Below are 25,492 nucleotides of genomic sequence, written 5' to 3'. Positions count from 1 at the left end.
CCTACTTCACCAAACCAAGAAAGGACTGATAACACACATATTTTGGCTGAAATTGCTTCAAGTGAGATAAGCAGATGATCCCCAAAGTTGTAGATGCTGCCTTCGCGGTATTACAGGAGAGTGACCGTCCAGATGAAAGGAGGCGCCGGAGCAAGCAGGAGGCAAGCAGGACTGTATCTTGGAGCCTGGAAATGTCAATGGAAGCAGGAGGTTGGGTGTGAGAGCCCAGCCCCAGCTCCCAAGCCGCAGCAGAAGCAGGGTGACGGGGTTCCGTCTGGGCCGGGAGGGGATCTGTGGCTCCAGGGATGCTTTGACCCTGGGACTCAGGGTGGGGCTCGGAGTCGAACAATCGCTGGTGGTGCTCCCCGGAATCAAGTACCATCCTCGCACCTGTCACTCCTGCCCTGTTTATGCCCCCCAGGCTGGGGGCTAATGGCTTGTTACAGTTCCTAACGTCTGCATGCCTCAGCACCCCTACTGGCTCTCTTGACCTTGCCGATGTGGGGTGACTGATTCCCTCCTCGGAGTCTCTTCTGTTGAGTCAATTGAATGGAATTCTACTTCCTGCCAGCACCCTGCCTTCTATAGAGAAGAACACGTTGAAGGCACGTAAAGAGAAATTTTCCACTAAAAACAAGTTTGTACGTTGTACTTGTTTTTTATTATTCAGAAGAGATTTTTGACTTTTCAATACCTTCCTGCCCAACCTGTTTTCATGAGGTCTTTCCACTGAGCCAGAAGTACTGACAGCAGCACATGACACACATGGTTTATGGTGGATGTTCATGAATGTTCCCGCCAGCTCAGGGGTGCTGCTCATGGTGGTGGTGGTTCAGGTTCCCCAGGGAAAAGTCATAGTAGCTTCACCGTGCTGGGCCCCAAGCCTCACCCCAGGGCAGTGGGCAGATAAGAGGGCTGATATCTGTTCCTAGAGTCTCCAGGAGCCCTAAATGGATGTTATACCCGGGACCGGTCACAGCATAACATGGTTTGAAGAACAAAGAGAAAGGACCTCCCACAGTTCTTGCCATGTTCCTTACAAACTTGCTGAAATTCCCAGAGGACACCAGCTTTCTCCATGAATTGCACATGGCCTGGTGAGGGAAGGCCTTGTTGTGAATGTGTGTAACTGCTTTTCAGTCGGGGTGTAAATGATCACGTCTGATCCTATCCTGTTAGGAAGTAGGAACAGACCTGGCTCTGAGGAAATGCCAGAACCTACTTTGAGGGAGAAAGGTAGAAGGGAAAGAAAGCTCCACTGAAGAGAGCTACCCCTGAGCAGAGGGTCCCCTGAGGACTGCTCCCCCTGAAACGTGCTTCCCCAGATGACTTCCCCTAAGGGATGCCCCCCCCCGAGAATTCCCCCCCTGATAAGTGCTCCTCCTGAAATGCATGCCCACTGAGGAGAACCCCCTCCAGGGATGATTCCCCTGAGGGATGCTCCCCCTGAGGACTTCCCTCTGGAGGAGTGCTCCCTCTGAAATGCGTGCCCACTGAGGAGATTCCCTGAGGGATGCTCCCCTTAAGGACTTCCCCTTGGAGGAGGGCTCCCCCTGAAATTCCTCCCACTGAGATTCCTTCTGAGGGATGCTTCCCCGAGCAATGTTCCCCCTGAGGACTCTCCCCTAGGAGTGCTCCCTCTGAAAGGCATGCCGCCTGAGGAGAATTTCCCTGAGGATGGCTCCCACTGAGCAAGGCTCCTTTGGTCTTTTTCTCACAGATTCTCCCCTGAGCTCTGGGTTGAGATAAGACTCTCTCCACTAGAACAGGGGACTTTCAGGCTTAGCAGAAGACAGATTTCTCTTTCATCTTCCTGGCAGCCCTTGGAGACTGCCAGTGGAGGGCTGCATGGACCTGATAGCTGCTCTGGAGAGCATCAGATGAGCTGCCCTGCTCCTACCACCTCAGTCTCTCTGCTCTGGGGCGCTGAGGCCTAGAGTGTTCTGAACAGGACTGGCCTTAGGCAGAGTTCTACGGGGAGAAAATTGGCTCAACCCCCTCCCCACACAACTCTTCTCCCTCATACACCCAATCTTATCCTACCATTTTCACTCCTTCAACACCCAGCCAACATGCTCTTCTTCCCACACAAAAAGGCTGCTCTTTTCTGGGAGGACTTGCACTCTAACAGGGTTTGAACCCTTATGCCACAGGCAAGTGACCTTCCTAGCACTCATGAAAAATGAACTGTGTAGGGCCCTGGCCTTTGAAATGCTTCCCATTGAAATGAAACAATAAAAACAAACAAAACAAAAACCCCAAACAAAAAGCAATATGCGATCTCAAGACCTAGAATACCTATTTTACTGAATAAAAGATGGTTAGGGAGGAAACAGGCATGACTCTTTATTCCCTAAAGGTTAGTATCTGGACATTCGTGCTAAAATCATTGACCAGTCTGATGGTTCTTACATGTCGGTTCAGTCCTTACAAAGCTTTGATAGTGAAATTTCAGGGGACGCCTGGGTGGCTCAGTGGTTGAGTGTCTGCCTTCGGCTCAGGGTGAGATTCCAGGGTCCTGGGATCGAGTCCCGCAGCCAGTTCCTTACAGGGGATACAGAGAGAGAGAGAGAGAGAGAGAGAGAGAGAGCGTGTGTCTCGACACAGAGAGAGAGAGGAGCAGAGACACAGGCAGAGAGAGAAGCAGGCTCCATGCAGGAAGCCTGGTGTGGCACTCTGGGATCACATCCTGAGTCAAAGGCAGATGCTCACTCAATAGCTGAGCCACCCAGGCATCCCTAAATAAATAAAATCTTAAAAAAAAATAGTGAAATTTCAGTTATCATCCAGTGGTATGGGAGCCATCTAGGGGAGCACTGGGCCTTCCTAGCCTTTCAGGAAATCACACCCTGGCCCTAAGACACAGATCTTCATGACACGTAGAAGGGGACTGAATTTCCCCCACATTCTTAAAGCTTCACAGAAGACCCCTGCTCCCGAGAGGTGAGTGGTATAGTTACTTAGGGCAGAAATTTCTATGGCTACTTGTTTCCTCTTGCATCCATATAAACACGTCCCTAAGGTATAGCCAACAGTCATACTTGCATCCCTTTATCAGCTCTGAGACAGCAAGTGCTGAGGCAGTGACCAATCTGGGTCAGAGACATCTTGTTTTTTCCTGTCGATGTTTGCCTCCCTTGATGAAGGTTTTGATGTGGAATCTATTCATTCAAACATTTATCTGGTGGGCTTGTTTAGGTGACTCTGGCATCATTCGGCCATTGCTGATTAGCAAATGAAAACCCAAGTTGCCAGCTTTGCCCCAATGACATCCTTTCAAGTCAACTTTGAGGCAGGAGCAAACCAAAGCAGCCAGGTCTTTGGGGGCCACTCGCTGGCAGAAAATCTGCCTCCCGAGACTACCTGCCTTCTTCCAAAGCTTTTGGAAGGTGGATGTTCAGTCTCTTGACACTGAGGGTGGAAGGATAAAAATATCCACATTGATATCTATGGTTTCCAGGAATTTTTTCCCTATTTTCTCAAGTGTACTCCCTGAGGGGACTGTGTAGCATGAATGAGGAAACTGCCACAGGTCCCCGGGCTCCTCCCTGGTTGCCACCTACCTGTCTCTCACAGATGGTACCAGTCATTTCTTCACCTAGAGACACAGACTGTGCCAGTGCTCACCTGGCCCACCTGGCACCAGCTCAAGAAGCACCTACCACATGGATTATGTGATACTTGTCAGTGATGTGGTTCCTGAGAGAGACCTCTGGCTCCTGAGCCAGTCATGCTCATACAAATGGGTTTTAACGACTATGTGAATTAATTTGTTTAAAAATATTTATGGAACACCAGCATCATTTCAGACACCATGCTAAGTACTGGTGATTTTGAGGCCAACCAGACAGACCCAGGACACATAGCCCCAGCAGGAAGGCAGGCATTGAGCAAGTGACTGCTCTCAAGTGTTAGGAAGGTTGTAAGAGGGGACAGTTGGGATGCCATGAGGAACTCGGGAAGGGGAGCCTAGGAATGTGTTAGGGGAGATATTTGGAGTCTTGGGTATGAAGAATGCTCTTTAAAACGGAACACATAGAAGTTGGCCAAGTAAGACAGGAAGACTGGTCTCTACAAAGGCCTCTAGAAGTGAGAAGAGTTTTTTTCTTTTTAAAGATTTTATTTCTTTATTCATGAGAAACAGAGAAGTAGAGACACAGGCAGAGGGAGAAGCAGGCTCCATGCAGGAAGCCTGATGTGGGACTTGACCCCGGGTCTCCAGGATCATGTGCTAGGCCAAAGGCGGTGCTAAACTGCTGAGCTACCCAGACTGCCCAGTGAGAAGAGTTTAAATATGTTTAAACAACTGAATAGAACTCAATATGCCTAGAACTTACAGATGGGAGTGAGCGTGGGAGATGCTCGAGAAGCAAGCAGACATGATGTTGCAGGGCTTCAAAAAAGAGCCCCTACCTGGGGCTGTGGTGTGCCTTGACATGTCACCTCTGTGATCCCTGGCCACAGTCTCATCAGTCTGTGGTAGACAGGGGGAAGTGAGCTAGTCTGAAGGCAACGGAAAGAGAAGAAATATATACACAGATGGTCGATTTTATTACTCACAGGAGTTATGCTCTATAAAGTCATCATGACACTAAACTGACCAATACCAAGCCATTGCTCCTAGGGGAGATACAGGGTTAGGTTCCTGTGAGCCTCTGGTCACAACATTTTCAACAATAGATCATCATGACACTAAACTGACCAATACCAAGCCATTGCTCCTAGGGGAGATACAGGGTTAGGTTCCTGTGAGCCTCTGGTCACACCATTTTCAACAATAGACCAACACATTAACTTATTTTGTATATGTTTCTGTTTAAAGACACCTTCCTTAAGATATATTGTTGATACATCAACCAGAACTCATGGCCAACAGCACTAGGAGGTGCTTCAATAGCACCTCGTGAAGGTAATCTAATGCATGTATTTTATCCATAAGGCACATCAGAACCTTCTTATCTTTAGGGATACTAGACAGCATGCCAGCACTGTTGTGAACTGTTGCGTCCTCCAAAATCCATGTGTGGAAGCCCTCATCCCCAATGTGACTATATTCAAACATAGGTCCTTAAAAGAAGCAATTTAAGTTAAATGAAATTAAAAGGCTGTGGCCCTAATCCAATAGGAGTGGTGTTCTAATAATAATGAGAAGAGACAGTAGGAGTACATGGGCCTGGAGAAAGGGCTGTGTGAGGACGCAGTGAGGAGGTAGCCACCCGTGAGGCAGGAAGAACACTCTCACCAGGAATCAGCCTTGCTGGCTCCTTGATCTTGGACTTCCAGCCTACAGAACTATGAGAAAATGCATTCCTGTTGTTCAGGCCCCCCAAGCCTTGTCATGGCAGCCCAAGCTGACTAATACCAACAATAGGTTTTGGGAGCCATATTAAAATTATGAAATCACCAACAAAAGGCACAAAAGAAAAATGAAATAGAGGGAATGGAGACAAATGTTACCACCCTGATTTTTTATTCATCTGGGAAACTGTGCCCCATGCCAACCATAGCTCCCTCATCTTTTATGCTTTGAGAGTACCTTGCTTTTGCTGCTATTCTGATTCAGGCCACGGTATCCCGGGTTGACTTCTGGAATCCTGTGTTGCTTCTTGACTTAAATCCCTACACAATTGTGTTTCTATTCTGATACAGACTGACTTCTTCAGCCTGAGATCCTCTTGGGTTCCAGTTGATATATTCTGTTATCTTTCTATGCATAAAAAAATAAAATCTGCCTTAACTCCTTCTTCTTCTTTTGGGTAGATTTAATTTTTATTTTGATCAGGATTTAACATGCATATAGTTTTGAGTCAAGTAGTCCCACAAAGTTTATTACCAAAAGTAATATGAACATTAGTAGTAGCCTCCCAATCCCCCCTCCCTGCAATCCCCACTCTCCAGGGAGAGCCACCTTCATATTTTAAAACTGATTCTTTTGGTATTTACATCCCTGTCTCTAAATATGATTATGTAGTTGCATCTTCATTTTTTTCCATTTTAGGCATTATGTATAGACTTTCCCACCCCTAATTCTACCAGTAAAGCAACCGTATAATTTTGGATAGATCAACATTCAGTGTTTATATTATTAGTGGTCATGTAAGTGATATGCACTGCCAAGTGATATGGGATGCAGTGATTTGCTTTTCTGTGCAAGTTATTATTTTTCCTATGGTTAATTATTGTCTTTTGTTTGTTAAGTAGCGTGCTCTGTACTTATCTCTAATTTATTCTCCAACTCTCCCTCAGAAATGTAAATCTTTTCTCAATATGCTTAAATACATCAGATGTTTTATTAATTTCATCTTCTTGAATAATTCTCCCCTGGTCCCTTTCTCCCTCTGTCCAGCTGTCCAGTCAGTGTTTCTCTCTCTCTCTCTCTCTTTTCTTTCCTCCCTCTCCCCCCTCCCCTAGCTGCCTTTTATGGCCCTGGTGTTCTGGAGTTTTACAATAATATATGTTGCTGTGGATTCATTTTCTTTCATGGTGCTAGATCCTTAATCCACCCTTTTCAAATGGAAGCTTATATTCTTCCTTTCCAGAAATGTTCTGGAATTATTTCATGGACAGTAAACTCCCTCTGTGTCTATCATTCTCTTTCCAGAATGCCCATTACTTAGATTTTGGACATACTAGAACTGTTCTCCAATTTAAAAATCTTTTTATTACCATTTTTCCTTCTTTATCTAGTGTCTGAGAAGATTTTTTGACATTCTTTCCCAGCCTCTTTGTTGAGTTTTTCATTTTTGCTTCTGTACTTGTAATCTCCAAGAACATTCTTTGTTTCTGAACATTCTTTTTTCATAGCACGCTGTTCTTTTTGCAGGAATGCAATATTTTCTCATCCCTTTGAGCACATTAAGGGTAGTGTGCTTTTTAAGTTTTCCTCCTTCTTTTCTTCTTTTCTAATGTTTATGTTTGTTTTTTTCAAGTCTTTGTCTTTCACATCAGAGGCTTTCCTCATTTCCATGGGGTGCTTGACTGCTTATATTTAAGGGGAGAACTGTAAAGACAACTCTCTGTGGGTAAAAGAGGCTTAGAAACTGCAGACTTCACTCTAGGATCATCTAGCTGTGTGGTTTCATTGGGAAGCCTTGGGTGTTGGTGTCATTAGATCTTTTTCAATAAGATTTTTTGATGAGGTGGGTTTTTTGTTTTGTTTTTGTTGGTTTTATTTATTTGTTTGTTAGTTAGTTTGTTTATTGGAGCTATTAGGTCTTCTTTAATATCCTACCTGAAAAATATGGTAAACATTCTGCCATGTTTCGAGATAGGAGCTTAGCCCCAACATTCAGTAGAAAATTTTTATTTAATCCCCCTGTTTTTAATATAGTCCCCTTTGACGAACTGTGCATGACATCCCCCAATCCCAAACCCTCTGTTTTGCCATCTCTAGAGAACAAACCTACAGGCCTCTACTGGGCAGTAACTGATCTGTATGGTGTAGGGGATGGAATCTGGAATCTAATTATTTTTATGTTAATCTTTAACCAGCTTTTCTGTTTCAGCTTCATCCACCATTTGTGCTTCTGAAGATACCTCATACCACCAACTCCTATGCCTTTTGAATATTTGATGGAGTAAATCAGTTTGCACCATGGCTTTCCCCATTGCTGTCTTCAGATTAATGTAACTTTTTTTAACAAATATTTTATTTATTTATTTATACACGAGAGACACAGAGACAGTGGCAGAGACACAGGCAGAGAGAGAAGCAGGCTCCCTGCAGGGAGCCCGATGTAGGGACTCAATCCCAGGACCCTGGGATCTCGACCTGAGCTGAAGGTGCACACTCAACCACTGAGCCCCAGAGGCATCCCTGATGTAAGTTTGAAGTCTCTTAGAAGTCAGCTGTTGCCCTTCCCTCTGCTTTTTCTAACTCCCCAATTTATGCTACTGGATTTTTTCCCTCTCTTCTCTTTGTTTTTGTGGTTATGTTTTTTTTTTTTTTAAAGTAAGCTCTATACCCAACATGGGGCTCAAACCCAAGACACCAAGATCAAGAGTCTCATGCTCCATTGACTGAACCAGTCAGATGCCTCTGTTTTTGTGGTTTTTGTGTTTGATTTTTTTGAAGTGTGATATTACTTTTGTTGGAAGGGAGTAAAGGCTGATGCATGAGTTACCCTTAACTGGAAATTCCTCTGCCTTATTGTTACCCTTGACCTGTCTCCCTCCCTAATGACAGCTCCCTGCAATCTAGGTATTGCCTCCTTGGTGCATGTGGCTCATCTTTGCTGTGCCAGTTCCTTTTTTACCTCCAGGACTGATTGACCGAATTCATGAAAGCTGATGGCCCAGCACAACATTCGTTGTAAGCACCTCCCCTGACCAGTGGGTAGATCTCACACGGACAGGTAGGCTATCAGAAAGACTAGAATTTCCCCTGCCTCCCTCTCCCCTACTTTGAATTGCTGTGAATAAGCCACCATACTGTTTTATGGAGTCCAGATGTCTTATGAAGCCAAGGAGGTGACAGCCAGGCTGGTGACTCAGCCTAGGGTTTGTGGAGTGGTCTCAAAGATCTGCTCTTTAGCTTTTAATACATCTGGTATAGGATTTTTATCCAATTGTTCCATGCGGCCTGACATCAGGAAACTGACTCAGGTGAATCAAACAGCCCATTACTTTACCGCATGCTTATTTATTAATTTATAATCCACTGTGTCTCTTTCTGATGACTGGGCCATTTGTACCTGCTATCCAGGGTATTCTTATTTAGGTATTAAGCCAGGTAGAGCAACACCTGGGTGGCTCAGTGGTTGAGCATCTGCCTTCAGCTCAGGTCCTGATCCTGGGGTCCTGGGATCAAGTCCTGCATCAGGGTCCCCTCAGGAAGCTTGCTTCTCCCTCTGCCTATTTTTGTTTCTGTCTCTCTCTCTCATGAATAAATAAATAAAATCTTAAAAAAATCCAAGTAGAAAGCCCAGTTATCAGATGTCTTCTGTCCAGCAGGACACACCTGTTACATTTACATATATTTCCAATTAATCCTCACTCTGACCCTGTGAGCTGTTCTTCTCATTTGGCAGATGAAGAAACCAACATTCAATGAAGCTGAATAAATCACTCCGCCTCTGGTACCCTTGGGCCTTCTCCCACTCTGTGCTCGATGACCACAGAACAAGCCACCCTGATGAGTCTGGAGAGAAGACTGTGAACAGGTGAGCAGGCGAGGAGCCACGGGGTCAGTGTAGGCAGTGGCCCTGAAGGGCGGAACACATGACCATGCTGGAGGAGCCTTGTGGCTGCATCCTGGCAGGCACGGTGAGCCTCAGGGGGGCCCCTGTAAGAGACTGCAGAGTGGAAGGCTGAGTCCACAGCTGGGGCCCCCTTGGAGCTAGGCTGCCCAGCAGCTAGGGTTAGACTGCTCTTTAGGGAGGGTGGGGAGGAGGGGCTATCATAAAGATCAAACTTCCCTATCTTCATATGACACTCTAGGTTGTTCCAGCCTCTTGAATTACCTGGGTTTTTCTTTTTTCCAATATGGTAGACTTTCTTGTATTGGAAATTCTCTGGGGAGGATTATTTAACTGGGCTGTCACTGTTTTTCTTACAATGTTGTGTTATCTATAAGTCCTCACATTTGGCCAGCCTCTGATGATTAATAATTTGAGAACCCAAAGACCTGTGGTTCCGCTATTTGAATGCCTGTCGGAATCACCTAGAAATCACCTTTTTTTTTTTTTTTTTTAGGAGTTGTAAAATCGCTTTAATTCTGTTCTCTCTGCATTACAGGCCGCCGGGGCGGGCCGTGGAATGCACTGCGCTCCCCGTCACAATACTGAGCCTGTCAGTGCGGGTTACCAAAATATACATCTGTGTCACCTTTATAAAAAAAACACGTTTGCTGCCCCTCGTTTTACAACAGGTATAAAAAAATTATAAATACTTACACCCTTGTTCCACCCCAACACGGACTCTCTGAGGGTCCAGGCCCGAGGGAGGGGCTGGCCAGCACGGGAGCCCCTTGGACCCGTGAGTGCAGGACGATGTGCAGGAGACAGTTAAGACTTGGGGGCCGCTGTCCCACCTTCTGGGGCCCCAGCATTAGAGGCAGACACAAAAAAAAAAAAAAAAAAAAAAAGAAGAAGAAGAAAGAAAACCCAAACCCAAAAAACAAACTTTGGTTCAAAATCTGCAGGAAAGAGGAAACCCTGAACATTTAAGAGCGCTTGTCCCCCCACAGGAGGACAGGTTAGGTGTGAGTAAGGCATCTGGAGGTGTCATGGGAAGGACCGGGGCCCCTGCACTGGCCCCCGGCCGGCCCGCCCTGGAAACTAGATCCTGCCCTGCGACTTCATTACAAGGAATAAAATAGAAAAGTACAGTATGCAAGGTCATACCACAAGTAGGAAATGGAGGTTACACTCATACCATTTTTATCTTGCTATATAAAAAGTTACTTAAAACTACTTCTTTTGCATATAAATGAAAAAAGATTAGAATATTTGGTCAACTGGAAATATTGCTAGGCACAGATGTCTGCAACTGCATCAAAGCATAATACAGAGGTTACAGTGGACACAGAGCTCCGAGCTGAAGGACAGGGATTAAAGACACAGGGGCTTCGGCTCCAACCTAACCTATTGAATCATTAGTATTTCTTTTACAAGCTTCACAGCCTGTTCTTTTTTTTTTTTAACATTATTTATTTATTTAAGTAATCTCTATATACAACATGGGTCTCATACTCACGATCCCAAGATCAAGAGTCTCACGCTCCTCTGACTGACCCAGCCAGGCACCGCATTTTTTTTTTAAGTTTTTTTTTTTTTTTTTGTCCACAGTCTATTCTTATGCAGCTGGCCTGATCATTTCTCAGAAAGTCTATACTCCAGATAGGGTCAGTGGCAGGTCACACAACACTGGACATGTGGGTGACCAGCACAAATCTTAAGCAAAGCCCATGTTTTCTGCCTCACAATGGAGATTCCAGCAGGGCAGGGAATGTGTCCTACATCCGTGGATGTCACATATGTTCACTGCCCTTCCTTTGACAGGACTGTCCTCATCCATTCAGTACATTTTCATTACATGATACTGAGAAATAGTCATTGTCCTCTGGAAGCTTTCATTGATCCTAAAAAGCATTTTTAAAATATTTTAACAAAAAAAATAAAAATAAAATAAAATAAAATATTTTAACATCTCAGAAATGGGGTCATGCCTAAAAACTGATTGTATCTTAGCATCTGTTATAATGCAACTAAGAGTGTTTTTTCTCTCTCATGGTATGTCAAATACTGATGCCACTTAGTGTCAATGGTACTTTCAAGTAGATGAAATACAGTGGTTGAAAAAGGAAGCACATACCTGTGTAAAGCAGGAGCTGATGTGAGCCTTACTCAGGCCGTCCCCTCTGAATGGGTGATTCTGTCCATTAACTTCACCAATGTTACTGATTTAGTATGACTCAATTTCAGAAGCCACCTCCTCCAGGAAGCCTTCTATGTCACCCCAGTCCCTCCACTCAGTGTGGGTTCAAAGTCCTTCGTCTGGGCTGCTGTACTTGGCCTCTGCCCTCAGCTTACCAAGCTGTGTTACATTTGTCTGGTTATCAGTGCACCTCACTGTAACTAGACTGTAGGCTGAGTCTAGGCAAAGACACCTTCTGCGTTCCCACGACCTAGGATACAGTCTGGTACACAGATGTTCTGTGAACGATGAACTCTGGAGTAGTTACGGGCAATATATGTCCTCTACCATATGCAATGGCACCACAGGATTTCAGAAGAAAGTCAGGGCCTATGCTGGAAAGATCAGGGAAGGCTTCATGAAGGGGATGAGACTGAGCCATGCTGGCAGGAGGGTTGATGGAATCACTCAGGAGTGCATCAAAGAAGGAGAAGGAGGCATCACTAAGACCTTCATCCCCCCACCTCCCACCAGGTAGATCCTGCGCTGACTGTGACGTGGGCAGATTTAGTGTGTGAATTTCAAGAGGCCTTGGGGGTGCATCCATCATCATCCTTAATAATTCACTCTGGGTACTGACACAATAGGTACTGAGGTTCAGAGGCAGGCACAGTTCTCCCCTTGGTGAGCTCTCACAGGAAGTCCTGAGTATACATAGACTTTGTGGTTTAGACCTCAGAGCTTCCTGCCAGATCTTGACAAGGTTTAGCAAGTCTGAGAAGCCAGGAGCAGAAGGGCGGACGGGACCACAAACATGGCACCAAACATTTCAAAGCAGGTGCCTTCTCACCGCCTATTGTTTAAAACCTTAACTGAAAACTGTCTTGCTTTTTTTTTCTTTCCACTTCCCCCAGTATAGCTAGCATAGCCACTAGCTGGGGATGGGCGAGGATCTTTGCCTAATGGCCATTCAAGACACTCGGGACTTGATTCCACTGAGTTGGCTTTCAGCCTGCCCTTTGGTGGTGTTTGATAGGCTCATGGCAGCACCAGTATTCACAGATTCCCATCTTTTTAAGGATGATTCTACAGATCATTGTGACTATGTCTGAACAGTCAAGGAAGTGACACCCAATTGCGTTTGCTGGTGCCTGTTGTTGCAGTGTGCCCATGGGGATTTTGATTCTTAGACATGTCTGCAAATAGCTTGTTGGGCCAGCACCGCAGCTCAGACCTGGGGAGCATGTTCTGGTTGTTCCAGGGAGCATTCGGTGGCCCAGGTGAATTGGGGTGACCAAGTTTGATCCTGCTGTCACACCACCCAGCCCCTTTCTCTTCCAGCAGCTTGATGCTGGGCTTCTTTCTACAATGAGCAGACACTGGGTCAAATCAAAGCTTTTATTTCACTTCTACCCCCAAGATGATGGGGAAGTGTCCACCAGGCACATAAGAAACCCTCGAGAGGGTCTCTCGAGCAGGTAGGCCGCTTGCAGTGAGGCATGGGTACAGTGAGACATCCCGTGTCTGCCCATGATCTGAAGGGGAGGCAAGGAGATCTCTAGAACTTTGTGCTTGGTGGCCCAACATCCTGATGCTGGCACTTATATTGCTAGCCCTTCCTGGCCTGCTGAGGATCTGTGAGGAGGCTGGAGGCTCCGGGTGTTAAGGCACGTGGATGAACTAGGAGCTGCAGACATGGCCATGGCCCACAGCTCCAGGAGGTGATAATTCTAACTGGCATAATGCACCTGGTGGAAGTGCACATGTGCCCCCCTGCAGGGGGGAAACTCCACAGTGCTTTGGTGGGAAAGAACAATTTCTATGTCTCTTACTTAGAAGGAGAGGACAACTGTGTTGGGAGACAGAGTTACGAGCTTTCAGTGGCCCCATGGGGAGGTTTCGGTTGAACTCGAGGCCGAGGGAGGGGAGGACCCTTCTGCTGGTGAACTTGTGTGGCCGATGGAGCAGGAGGCTTCTTCTGCTGGTGGTGCTGGACGCGGTGGCTCGGAGGCGGGGGCCGATGACAAGGGGCCTGGGCCCGATGACTAGGTGGTGGCGGAGGTTGGGACACAGCTGGATTTGGAGGAGTTGATCCTGGAAACTGACGGGGCTTCCGGCCCTTTTCCTTGGTGGTTACTCTGTGTGCTCGTGGCCCCAGCTCCTCATCTGCAACAGCAAAACCTCTAAGAGTTCTCTTGGTAAGATAGGATCAGTGTAAGAATTTATTGAGTGTACCGCCTACATACAAGACGACATGCTAGCTGTTTGGGGGGAATGCAGTGAGGAACCAGAAGCCACCTCTACCCTCTAAAATTTCCAGGTCCTGTAGGGGAGACAGAATCACCTTGCCAGCAGGGCAGAGCGAGAGCCCAGGGCTTTCAGGGCCTCAGGGGGCCAGAGGCAAAAGAGGCAGGTAGAGGGCCTTGATGGGAAAGAACAGGCCCTCTGGGGCCTGTGTGCTAGGGTGTCTGGGCGTGGAGAGGGCACTCAAGTGCTCTCAGAGCCTCGCCTCTGGGTTATCCTAGACACCATGCCCTGAGAGCACCTTGTGGTTAGAGCCCTTGGGTTAGGAGCTCTATAGTCAGAGGGGATGTCAGTGACCACTTGCCGTCAGATAGGTTTCCCTATTAGCTCTGCCTTTCATCCAAGTTCCGCTCTAAGGCAGCCCATATTCTGGTGTGGGGGCTGTTTAGTCCTCAGAAACTTACTGGTTTTCAGAAATTCATAGGCAAGTCCCATCCTCTTGGGCTTGGAAGGACAAGAATTCTCATCCCGTCACCTGTCTGGGATTTTCTGTGATGTGTGACAGCAGTCCATGAAGACAGGCCCACCACTCCCAATAATGGGAGTTACTTGCTGTTTTATAACCACACAAGGTGTCTGTGAGGAGGCTTGGCCTCTCTAGGCCTGAGGGGTCCCTCTGGCTTCCCTGGCCTCCCCTGGGGCTACAAGGGAGGATCCCAGTCCCTCTGTCCGAAGCCATCCTCGCAGGGCAGCCGAGGGAGCTGGGAAGAGGACATTCTCCTGCGGCCAATGCATGGCGCTCACATTGGCATGGGCGTGTGCAGCTGAGCCCCCTCTGAGCATGGCCTTGTACCTTCCCGTGAGGGTGTCAGTAGGACGGCCTCTCCTGATGGCTGGAAATCCAGGCCTCAGGCAGCTATGAATGTGAAGACTCAGGGTCTGAGGACATGGTGGCAACATGCAAGGGGACAGGGTGCTGTAAGCGCAAAAGGTAAAGGGCACAGAAAGAGGAAGAGCCCACCCTCTAAGTCATCTTTGGTGCCCTGAGGCAGCTGAGGGCCTGCTGGGAGGCCCAGTGGGAAGGGCTTTGGGGAGGCCTCTTTCATCCCCTCTGAGGCAAGCTTGGGCTTGCCAGTCTGTTCACCCCCCTCTTTGTACATGTGTTCTTTAAACATTTATTTTCCATCTTCTAGACTTAGGTGCCACTGCTACGTGGCAGTGATGGCTCAGATACCAGCTGGTGACGGGACAAGATACTCACCCTCAAGAAGCCTAAAATCGAATGACACACACCAGGACTGCCAAACCACAGGCCCAGAGCCGCCAGGGAGGTGCAGAGTCCCAGAGCTCTGGGGGGACGAGTGGGGTGTGGCCAAGTGGCTGAGACCCCAGGCTGCCTTGCACAGATAGGTGAGCTGGGGCTCTGAGCAGGACTTTGGGGCCCAGCGTGCTCACCTCCATTCCCACAGTCACTGCCCAAATGTCTGCTCCTGGGAATTCCTCCAGGCTCAGTGTCCTTCCTCACCCCACCTCCTGGTTATGCACCCAGGGTCCAGGCTAGGATGAAGCAAGCAAGGCACCCAGGGTACAGAAATGAAGGAGCCTCACTCTCAGGGGTGGGCAAGGTTAGGGTGAACCCTGAACATGGTGGGCTCCTCCAATTGCACGGAACCCCTTGCTTCTATCACCCTCGTTCTTGACTCAGCCCACTGGCCATAGGATTTGGGGGAAATCATTTAACCTCATTGAGCTTCAGTTTTCTCATCTGTATGGATATGATCTATCTCATGAGATCACTCGGAAAGTTGGATATGATAATGAATGCAAAGCATTATATTACAGAGAATGAGTGCCTGACACAAGCTAATTATCATGTGGAAAGCAGAGATCACTTCGTCATGGGCTCACATGTGAGGTCCACCTTGGAAGACTACGTGATCTTGGAGCAGTAGGCAATGGAGAAAGGGTCTTTGCAAGGGGACTTGGGCAGAAAACGGCCTGAGTAGGGCATTGGGGTGAGGGAGCCATGGGTGCCTATAGGACTCAGCAAGCAAGTCTGCTCCGTGGGGGGCAGAAAGGGCTGGAAAGATGGCAATGGAAGCATGGCGCCATTCTGGGGGCAGAGGCGTGGCAGAACATGGGGCTGAAGGGCAATGGCCTGAAGGGACCCGAGGCAAGAAGTCTGAAGCAAGGAAGCCAAATCATCCTGGGCCCTCTCTAGGGAGAGACCCAGCATCAGAGGACGAAGTCCTACTGTGAAGATCAGACTGCACAGAACCTGAGGGGCTTGCTTGCCTGGCTGCATGTCTTGCTGTGGGCCAGATGCACCCTGCTGGACCCGCCTGCAGGATGGGATCCCGCACACCCAGAGCCTGCAGGGACACCTGACGTGCCATTATCAGAACCCACTGCCTTGGGTAGCTGTGCCCCCTAAGCCAGCTCCTCACTTAAGAGCATAACATTTTCCTTCTTGGTGGGTTGTTGGACAGCCCCGATTCGAGAAAGAAACAGTCCAGCATTAGCATATCCCCTCTAAAGAATAAGTTGGAAGAGAGGGTATAACTCCCTGGTTTTAGACCAAATGTGTCCTGTGGGTCTCTGAAATTTTACCAGTGTTCCTGGGAGCGTGGTCCTGAACACACCTTGCCCTCCTCCCCCTCCGCCCCCACTCTAGAGGGGATGTTTGTTCATGGAGATGACGTTTTGAAACAAATCATTCTACCCACGTAGAGTTGTGTGGTTCATTCAGAATATGTCCACACAAGACTTTCATCGAGTCAGCCTAGTGGTGGATTCCAAGGGGCCAACTGGGATTCGGCTTCTCAAAGCTCTCCCTCTGTCACCACCGAGAATTTGTTTTTCAAAGACCAAGCTAACCAGAGAATGGAAAAAACTGTAACCGCTGGTTATAACCCTGACATTCTGAAACTACCAGTCCCCATTATTTTCTTTCCAGACTCGCAGTGTCATCCCCATGAGTTGTTTCCACGGGGATTTTGTCCGGGCCTGCGGGTGGGACAGACGTGGGGGAGCTTACCATTTCTCCTACTGTTCTGTTTTTTTCTCTTGTTGATGTAGAAAATGAGTAGTGTCATAAAGATAATGAAGATGGTGCCTCCTCCACAAATGCCAACAATGAGATAGATGTCCAGGCCCTTCTCTGCAAGAGAAACAGAAGTGGATGGAGGGGAGGGGTCCCAGGCAGAGGGGCCACTTCATTGCTCTGGCCAAGGACCCCTGCCTCCCACGTGAAGCAGATCAAAGAGGCTGATGGGGCTTTTCAACCTCAGAGAAGCTGAGCTCATGGAGGCTGTCACTTGTGGCGATCTCTGATAGGACACGGAGTCTGGGATAAGCCCCCCACCCCCACCCCACCCAGAGGGCTCCTGGGAGGACCGCTGCTCTGGAGTAGAAGTGCCAACTTCTTCATGTACCGGGGCATGGTCCACTGCCCCTGCACCACCACCACTGTCAATGAGCACGTCACAGAAGTTTAGCTTTGAGAAGGAACTTAGAGACAATCCAGGATCACTTCTGGTTTCACAGGTCCAGAGAGGGAAGATGGGTTGCCCGGGGCCACACAGTATCTGCTCATGGGTGGTGCCTTCAAGCAGCCCCGTAAGTCCACGTTTCTGCATATTTATCCACCTTCATCTCTGGCTGCCCTCCTACACCATGGTTTTTGGTTTTAGGGTTTTTGTTTGGGGGGCTTTTATTTTTGACCAGGCAGTTTCCAAAGACTCAGGGTAAATATTTCACTTGCTCAGCCTGCTGGTCAGCAGCGCCTCCCAGATTTTCCCTGGCCTATGAGAGAAACCCAGACACACAGTGAGTTAGCCGCGGTGGTGGATTTGATCTTCGGCTCACAGAACTTCAGCCGCCACATTGCAATGAGGATGACCATTCAGTGTTCAGAGAAATGGATTTGAATCCAGGCTCTTCTAGGACAGAGCTGTGTGACCTTTGGCAAGCTACTACACCTCTCTGAGCCTATTCCATCCTGCATAAAAGGGAGATAATGAGGCTTACATCACAGGGTGGCTGTTGGAGGTCAATCAGATAATGGATGTGAAATGCTTTGTAAACTGTAAAACAACACACAGAGGCGAGCTCTTGCTCTTAGTAGAGCTCTGGGCACTGGCGTTTCTGGAAGCTGTTTCCCCAGGGCGAGAGGTACTGGGGCACCTGCCCTTTGAGAGTCAAGGGTGGTTCTGGAGCCAAGGGGCTGCCAGAGTCTCTCTCAGGCTGCCCTTCCCAGGATCTGACCCAGTGGGAACAGGCGGGGGAGTAGGGGCTGCCAGCACTCAGCCTCTTTGAGTTCCCATACAGGGTGGCCACACCTCTGTCTGGGGCACTCATGGACACAGTGGCACGCCTTACACCATCTGCTCTCAGGTCTGTTCAGCCGGGCCCTCCACCGTGCCTGGGGTGCTCTCCACAGAGAACATTCCAGCCTGTCTCAGAGGCTGCATCATTTAAAACCACGTCCTCACCATCTCTGAATGCAAGCATACCGCTTCCTGTATGCCCTCTCAGGGAGGATGCACCCCTAAGTTCACGTGATGTGGTCCCTCCACTTCCAGACCTGCTCCTCCCTCAGTGTTTTGGTTTCGAGTGTATGCTCCCTTTTGCTGAGCCAAATGAGTAGTCTTTTCCTGGCCCCTCTTGGGCTTGGACCTCGAAAGGCATCCCTTTGAGGGTCTCCAAGAGCACCTGCACCTACCCTACCTCCCCCAGGTGTTCTTCCCATGTCTTTAGTGGCCCTTTTCCGGACCCTGCATCACAGAGTAAGAGACATGAATGCTCTACCTTCGAGCCTTGGCTTCTCCCGAGGGCCTCCCTGACTCCCTGCATCCCCAGTGCACACCCATTTCTATGCTGGTGGGATCTGGTTAAAATAACCACAAAGAACAGGGTTGCCAGATAAACCACAGGAAACCCAGTTACATTTGAATTTCAGATAAACAATGAATAATTTTTAGTACAAGTATGTCCCTCCTGGAAGGGGGAAAAGAGGTCGTGAAGTCCAGGGGGGCCAGCTTCACTCACTGCGACTTTGTGGTGGGGGTTGTGAGGTCATGGCTGGTGAGCTGACATGGGGGTGAGGTGATGCCGGTCTAAGTGTGCAGTTGGCAGCCTCTAAGACGGCCCCCCATACCCCCCACCTCCTGGCATCCCCATCTTTGTGTAATTCCCTCCTATGCTCATGGCCTAGGCTTGTTGAGTTGCTTCTGAAGAACAGAATATAGCAGATATGATTGGGATCTCACCCCTGAGACTAAGTTACGAAGACAGCGTGGTGGCTTTTGCCTTGGGTGCTCACTCTGGCTCTCTCTGATCCTGCACCCAGAGCCGCTGGTAGCCACATTGTGAGGCGGCCCAATGGTTCCCACGAGCAAGCCCGGACATGGGTCCTCCCTCAGCAGAGCCTGGACCTGACTGACATGACTGTGTTCCCTGCCAGCGTCCTGACTGCAGCCTCAGGTAAGATCCCCCGGCTAAGTCACCCCAGACTCATGACTCACATGGAGCTAGTCACTGTGTTTTAAACAGGGGTCATTTGTTACGCAGCGGCAGATAACTCCTTCAGAGCATATATGAAAAAGTCTTATGTGTTGCCTTCGGACCAGCTCCGGGCTATTTCCTGAGGTAACCAACCAACCAACCATAGTCCCTGTCAAATCTCAAGGCCTCTGGCTGAGTAGCTACTTTTTTGTGTTCAGTTTCCTTCAGAGGGGTTAAGCAGACGGCATGGGAAAGGTCATCACAGTGGACCAAGAGTAAACCCTCAGGGATCATGGGGCTCGTCCTCTATGTGGACCGGGAGGCTGAAGCCCAGAGACGGAAAGAAACTCTGACAAGGTGATCCTGTCAAAGATGGACAGACATGAGCTAGACTTTCCCAGAGCTCCCCCAAGAGCGGGCTGCCCCTCAAAAATTACTTCCGGGACTCATGTCAAGCAGGGACTCTGGGGGAAGAGCTTAGACTGTTGGGGTTTCAGGACTTCCTGGTGCTGGCACCAACGTGGGGCTGTCAGCTCTGCGGCAGGGGGAGCATTACCTCACTGGGTCCACCATCCTCTCTGGCCTTGAGCTCATCCTCTCTCCATGCCCCTAATTTCTGGGTTTCTACCTTGGTCCTGGTAAGAGGTACTGCCCATCCCCCTTCCTGATAGTAATCTTTTTTGCTCCCTTCTCCATCATGACCCTGGGAGTCATGATCCTGGCCCCGACTAGCTGAGGGACCTTGGGCAAGTCAGTTTACCTCCCTGGGAAATGGGGGTTTGCATGAGATAACCTCTAGAGCTCCTTCTACTCCTTCAATCTGGCCATTCCTTCTCCCAGAAGAGGATCTTTTTAATTGCCTGAGATTAAATTGTGCTCCTTGGAGGGATGCCCAAGACTGGTAACCATAGGCTACCACCTCTTCCCTCCTCCAAGGCTTCACTGAAGGGTTCCGGGAGGAAGAAGTGTGTTTTCAGTTCTCACCCTGAGCTCGGGCTGCCTCCCAGGCAGGTCTCTCTACGCTGAGCAAGTCTCTGCCCTGGAGCTAGCAGGCTGGATTTGGGAAGTGAGCTCGGAATGTCTGACCAGTGCTTGCCACGCACCTGAACAGTTGATGATTTTCTCTTCCCTTTTCTGGCTGACTTCATTTTTTGCTGTGCAACTGACTGTCATTTCCTGTTGGGATGTCCAATTCCATTGCACGATCGTCATGTTAAGAAGGTTTTTGATCATGGTCTGATTTACATACAGCATTAATGTAGGGTCAGTTCCACTTGTTATCTCACAGGTCAGGGATTGGTTGCCACAACTCCAGAGGATCTTAGGTGTTGAGACCTTTTCTGGAAAAAAAAAAAAAAAAAAAGATCCAATTCATGAACCAATTTTCTTATTTTAATAGACACACTTATTTTTAGAGGGGAGAATGGAGTTAGTTAGGGGCCGGGGAACAATTTCCAAGACCACTATCCATTTTTGAAAATCATTAAAAATTTTTTTATTTTTTTTAAGATTTATTTATTTATTTATTTATGATAGGCACAGAGAAAGAGAGACAGAGAGAGGCAGAGACGCAGGAGGAGGGAGAAGCAGGCTCCATGCCAGGAGCCCGTAGCGGGACTCGATCCCAGGACTCCAGGATCGCGCCCTGGGCCAAAGGCAGATGCCAAGCTGCTGAGCCACCCAGGGATCCCCTAAATTTTTTTTTATATGGCACATTCAGCACAATTTTTTTTTCTGGTGAAGTTCATAGCTACATTATATGAGTGAAAAAAATATATCAAATGTTTATGTGCCATTTTATACCTTAAAATGTTTTCACACACACAATATCATTTAATCCTAACAAACAGGAGAGGTTGGTGTTTTCTTGCCGTTTACAGAGGACATACCCAAGACCTGAGAAGTTAAATGGTGGTCTAAGGGCACCCACTAACAAGTGACAGATCAGGGAAAGAGTCTGCTCTCCCAAGTCCAAGTTCAGTAGCATGGGTAAGATGGTTAACATGTTCTGATCCCCACAAGCCTGAGGAGGTGCAATGCTTCAAAGCAGCTGGGAACCCTACCCTGGAGGCATCGTTACATGTGTGGCCTGGGACCCTGGTCACAAACAACTCCCTCTCCCTGCTACCATCCACCAGGTCCTGGGAGCAGAGGGCCAGGTGTGCAGCTCAAGCTCTGGGGTGAGTGGGCCCCAGCCCCATCCAAAGCTGCTCAAGCCCTCACCGTGCCTCACCGGGCTTCATCTGTAAGAGATGGATAAGCAAGACATGCCCCACCTGTCAGAGATGACATGCGACAGAGCCCTGGGCAAATCGTTAGGTACCAATGTCAGTGCGGTTCCTGTAATATTCATAATCGTCAACTCCTTGCCTCTCTTTTTCTGACACCATAATATGCCAAGGCTGTGTCATGAAAGACAAAGTCCTTTGCTTCAGATGGCGCAGGTCCAAATCCTAACCCCACCACTTCTTACTTTTGTGACCTCCTCCTTTTTTCTTCTCTTCTGGTCTTGATCTCACCCTTACTCCCCTTCCCCAGGCTTGCCACCTTTTCCTCTCAACTTCTCTCCATTCATTATGCAGCTGGATGGCTTCTTTGTCAATGACTCCCTCTTTGCCTGCCTCCCAGCCAATGGATCTTCTCCATCAACTTTTCCATCAGATTTCATTTCTGCCCTAACATATCCGCATGCAGAAATGAACTTTTCTTCCCATCGCAAGATTCTGGGTGATTCAGTATGAAGAGGATGGATGGTCAACAAGGCAGGGTCAGTGCAGAGTCTAGGGGTCAAGTTAAGGTGTTTACTTGTCTTTTTAAAATGGAAAGAATCTTTTTTTATTTATAAGGTTAACAACCAGTCATGGTAAAAATTGATCAGAAGCAACAAAATGCGGCAAGATTAAAAATCACATGCAATTCTACTACCCAGAGCCAATAATTATTAATATTTTGTTGTCTATCCTTACCTTACCAGGTGATTTCTATACATAATACATATATAAATAATGTTTTAAAAACTAAAACGGGATCAGATGATTTTGGAGACTGCTTCGTCCTTACCATTGATCTATTATGAAATTCTTTCCTTTGTGGACATTGATATTCACCCTCTATCATCTCTTAGATGATGTCTTCTTAATTTAATGTATACCTGCTGGGGACTTTGCAATCCCTTCCAGTATTTCACTAATATAAACCTTACAGTTATGACCAGGTTCCTGAAGCCACGTCTTTGTGCATATTCTCCCTGTGAGGTGGCTTCCTGGAAGAAGCATGGCTGGATCAAGTGGGGGCACATCACATAGATGAGAATGCCTTAGTTCTAGGTTGCTGGGATTTATTCATTCTCCCCTAACACATGCTTTTAAGAGAGCTTCCAATGCCTCTTTGGCCAGGGGCAGCAGCCCCACCAGTAAGGAGATATGGGTACAGAAACTGAAGCTATGAGCAGCATAAAGAAACAGGGATGGGGGAGGGTGTTAGCATTTTGCAAATGGGTATGGGGTTCCAAGTGCTGCAGGGCACCTTTGCTTCCTTGTCTCATTGTACATCCCACGGACCTATCATTACAAAGATCAGACTCGGAGCAGAGAATTTGCCTGAAGCCATGTGGCAAATAACAGGGACCAAACCACAAACTGAATTAAAATGCTGTGTGACACTGGCACACACACTGGCACACACACACACCAGGCGGCTGCTGTGCCATGGAAAGATCTGTCTTTTGGCCAAGGAATGAGGGGGTAATGAGAATGTTCTAAAATCAACTGTGTGCTGGTTGCACAGCTCTGTGAATATACCCAAAGCTAATGAAGTGTACACTTCAAGTGGGTGAACTTCTGGTATGTGAATTCTATCTCCAAAAAGCTGTTTGAGGGGGAAAAAATGTCACCATCCTCATTAAGGGAAGCCCCGGAGTTGCACCCTGGCTCCACTCCTGTCAAGGTGTGAGACTGTGGAGAAGTCACTTCTGTTTCCCTCCAGATAGTAAGAGGACAATAACAACTAGCTCTCAGGGTTGTCTGGAAACTTAAATAAGATCATGGAGCAAAGCATCTGACACCGGCTGGTAAGCCATTATCACCGTGGGCGTTACTAGACAAGACACAGATGTGTGGCTCCTGTTCGGAAGGGAACACTTGAGCCTGTATGGACAGGAGTCATGAGATCGGTGTTCTCAGAGCCCCTGAGCAGAGGCCACTTCCAGTACTGCACCATTTCTGGAATGTGCTCTCCATTTAAGGCTGCAGAACTGGGGTACGGAGAGTTGTCACGTGAGCTGGATACGGGAACTGGGTACGGGGAGCTGGAATGGAGGGCTGCTGCCAGGCCCACGTGCTGACAGCAGGGCTGGAAGGTGACCCTGGGGAGGGGGAAGGGGCCCTGCCTCTAGCGACATTTCCTGTGTGAAGCACAGAAATACTGGTTTGTTTGCTCGCTGCATCTCTGGCTTTTGCTCATGGGGGGTTCCTGCCCTCCTCTCCAAACTGAGGCCTTCTTCCCCTTCTCCTTATCAAGCCCTGCCAAGCGTCCCCAGGCTTTGAACGTCAATGTCATTTCAATTTCACTTTCTCTTCCTTGTCTCCTGCACCCAAGCCATCTTGCCCATTCTTTCTCCATCCAGCACCCTTCATGTACTCTACTTCCCTATTTTCCAGGCACCCCTTATCGACTCTGGGGGGTCGTCGGTTCTGGCTGCCCATTAGAATCAGCTGAGGAGCTTTAGCCCAGCTCCCATGCCAGGAAATTCTGATTTGATTGTTCTGGGCTGAGACCTAGGCACCGGTAACTTTTCCTAGGGCCTCAGTTGACTCTAACATGCAGCCCGAGTTGAGAATCCCCAAGTAGTACCCTACCCCCACACACACCCCACTGGTACTGTAGCAGCAGCTCCCAGGCTCATCTTCAACAGGCCCTCCAGCACTCCCAGGGCATCACACACATACGGCCACACCTGCTGTATTTTCTGTAACCATCAGCCCAAATTATCTTCCACTTTTCATCACTCTGATGTTGAGCAGATCTGAAACAAGGGCTGTTCATCTTTAAACTTCCAGCCCTTTCCTGCCATATAAATACTCTTTCAGGGCATCGTGGCTTGAAATGTCTCTCTAAAAGGACGACCCACCTCTTTCCAGTTAGTCTGCTCCACACCCAGCTTGCTTTTTCATCATCCACTTGAAATGACCACTTTTCTCTTCTTCCCACCTGTTCCTCTCCTCCTGATCAATGCCACCTTGATCTAGGTTCTACACTCAGCTCCACATCCCCATAACCATGGAAGAGAGCATTTTCGGCAAAGAGAGTCGAACTTTTATTGGCCGTGTATCTCCCCATGCGGAGACTCCATCTCTTCCACAGGACTGGAGCCCTCCCTGAGGTGGGAGAGATGCATTAGTTCCCCTTTAGGGCTCCCCCACCCTGGCCAAGGGCAGGCTGGGGCCATTCCATAAATGTTATTCCCCAACTTGCTAAGTAGCGCCCATACTGAGATGGAGGAATTTAGGGAATGAGACTTACCTTGAATCTTCAATTGATAATTTCTTCTCAATACACTCTTTCCATCTTTATCATATATAGCCACCTTGTAGATATCGCTGTCATTCATCATCAGATGTTTAATTTTCAGAAATCCGTTTGTTGATATGTTGTATTTTCCATGTGTGTCTTTAAGTATGCCTGTTTTGAGTTCTGCAACCTTGGTTTTGCCTTTTTCCCATCGGATATGGTCTATCTTAGCATTCATTTGAAAACCAGCAGAGTCCAGGTCAAAGTCATGACCAAGGGCACCCCAGACAAGCTTGGTTTCAAGGACCTCACCTATAAAAAGCAAGACAGTTACTGAGATCTCGAGACTCACTTCCAGAGAAATTTTAGGCTATGACTTTTTGACTTTCATGCTTACTTTTGGGTCTCCAACGGAGACCCACACCAACTTACCTTTGATGTAAAAGACGAAAATCAGAAGGAAGCTGGCTAAGATTTGACATGCGAGGTTCATCTTTGGGGTTAGTTTCCTTGTTGTGATTCTGAGCTCTTCCTGCAAAAGGAACTAAAGTAAGACCAGTGGAATCCACCCTCTGAGAGCTGAACCACGTGCCTCTCTTTTTTGCTTCTTTTACAGTAGCATAGCACACACACACACACACACACACACACACACACACTCAGCAAACCAACCCTGCTGATGCTCCTTTACCAAAGCAGGTGTGTTTATTATGTGCGAGTATCTTCTTAATCACATTTTAATCCTTACAACAACCTTGGGTGGGTTTTATTAACCCCGTCAAAGAGAAAAAGAACCAAGAGGCTGAGCAAATCATTCAGGATCCCCTTTTGGTTAACAAGGAGCCAGATTTAACCAGACAGCCTGCTTTAACCAGACATT

At 48.0% G+C, this 25,492-nt stretch overlaps 1 protein-coding gene across 1 annotated transcript; it reads right to left on the bottom strand.

Moving 5' to 3' along the window:
- Window positions 1-12,739: 12,739 nt before the first annotated feature.
- Window positions 12,740-25,206, bottom strand: CD2 (CD2 molecule). Its single transcript, XM_038561877.1, has 5 exons — window positions 25,045-25,206; window positions 24,625-24,924; window positions 20,208-20,444; window positions 16,637-16,759; window positions 12,740-13,521 (listed from the first exon to the last, which is right to left on the bottom strand). The coding sequence occupies exons 1-5, from the start codon at window positions 25,103-25,105 to the stop codon at window positions 13,223-13,225; spliced, it is 1,020 nt and encodes a 339-aa protein (XP_038417805.1). The 5' UTR covers window positions 25,106-25,206; the 3' UTR covers window positions 12,740-13,222.
- Window positions 25,207-25,492: the final 286 nt, after the last annotated feature.

Source organism: Canis lupus, chromosome 17 (assembly GCF_011100685.1).
Source record: "Canis lupus familiaris isolate Mischka breed German Shepherd chromosome 17, alternate assembly UU_Cfam_GSD_1.0, whole genome shotgun sequence".
NCBI classification, from domain to species: domain Eukaryota; kingdom Metazoa; phylum Chordata; class Mammalia; order Carnivora; family Canidae; genus Canis; species Canis lupus.
Note: the sequence above shows the minus strand (reverse complement) of the source record. Positions and strands in the feature narration are given on the sequence as shown.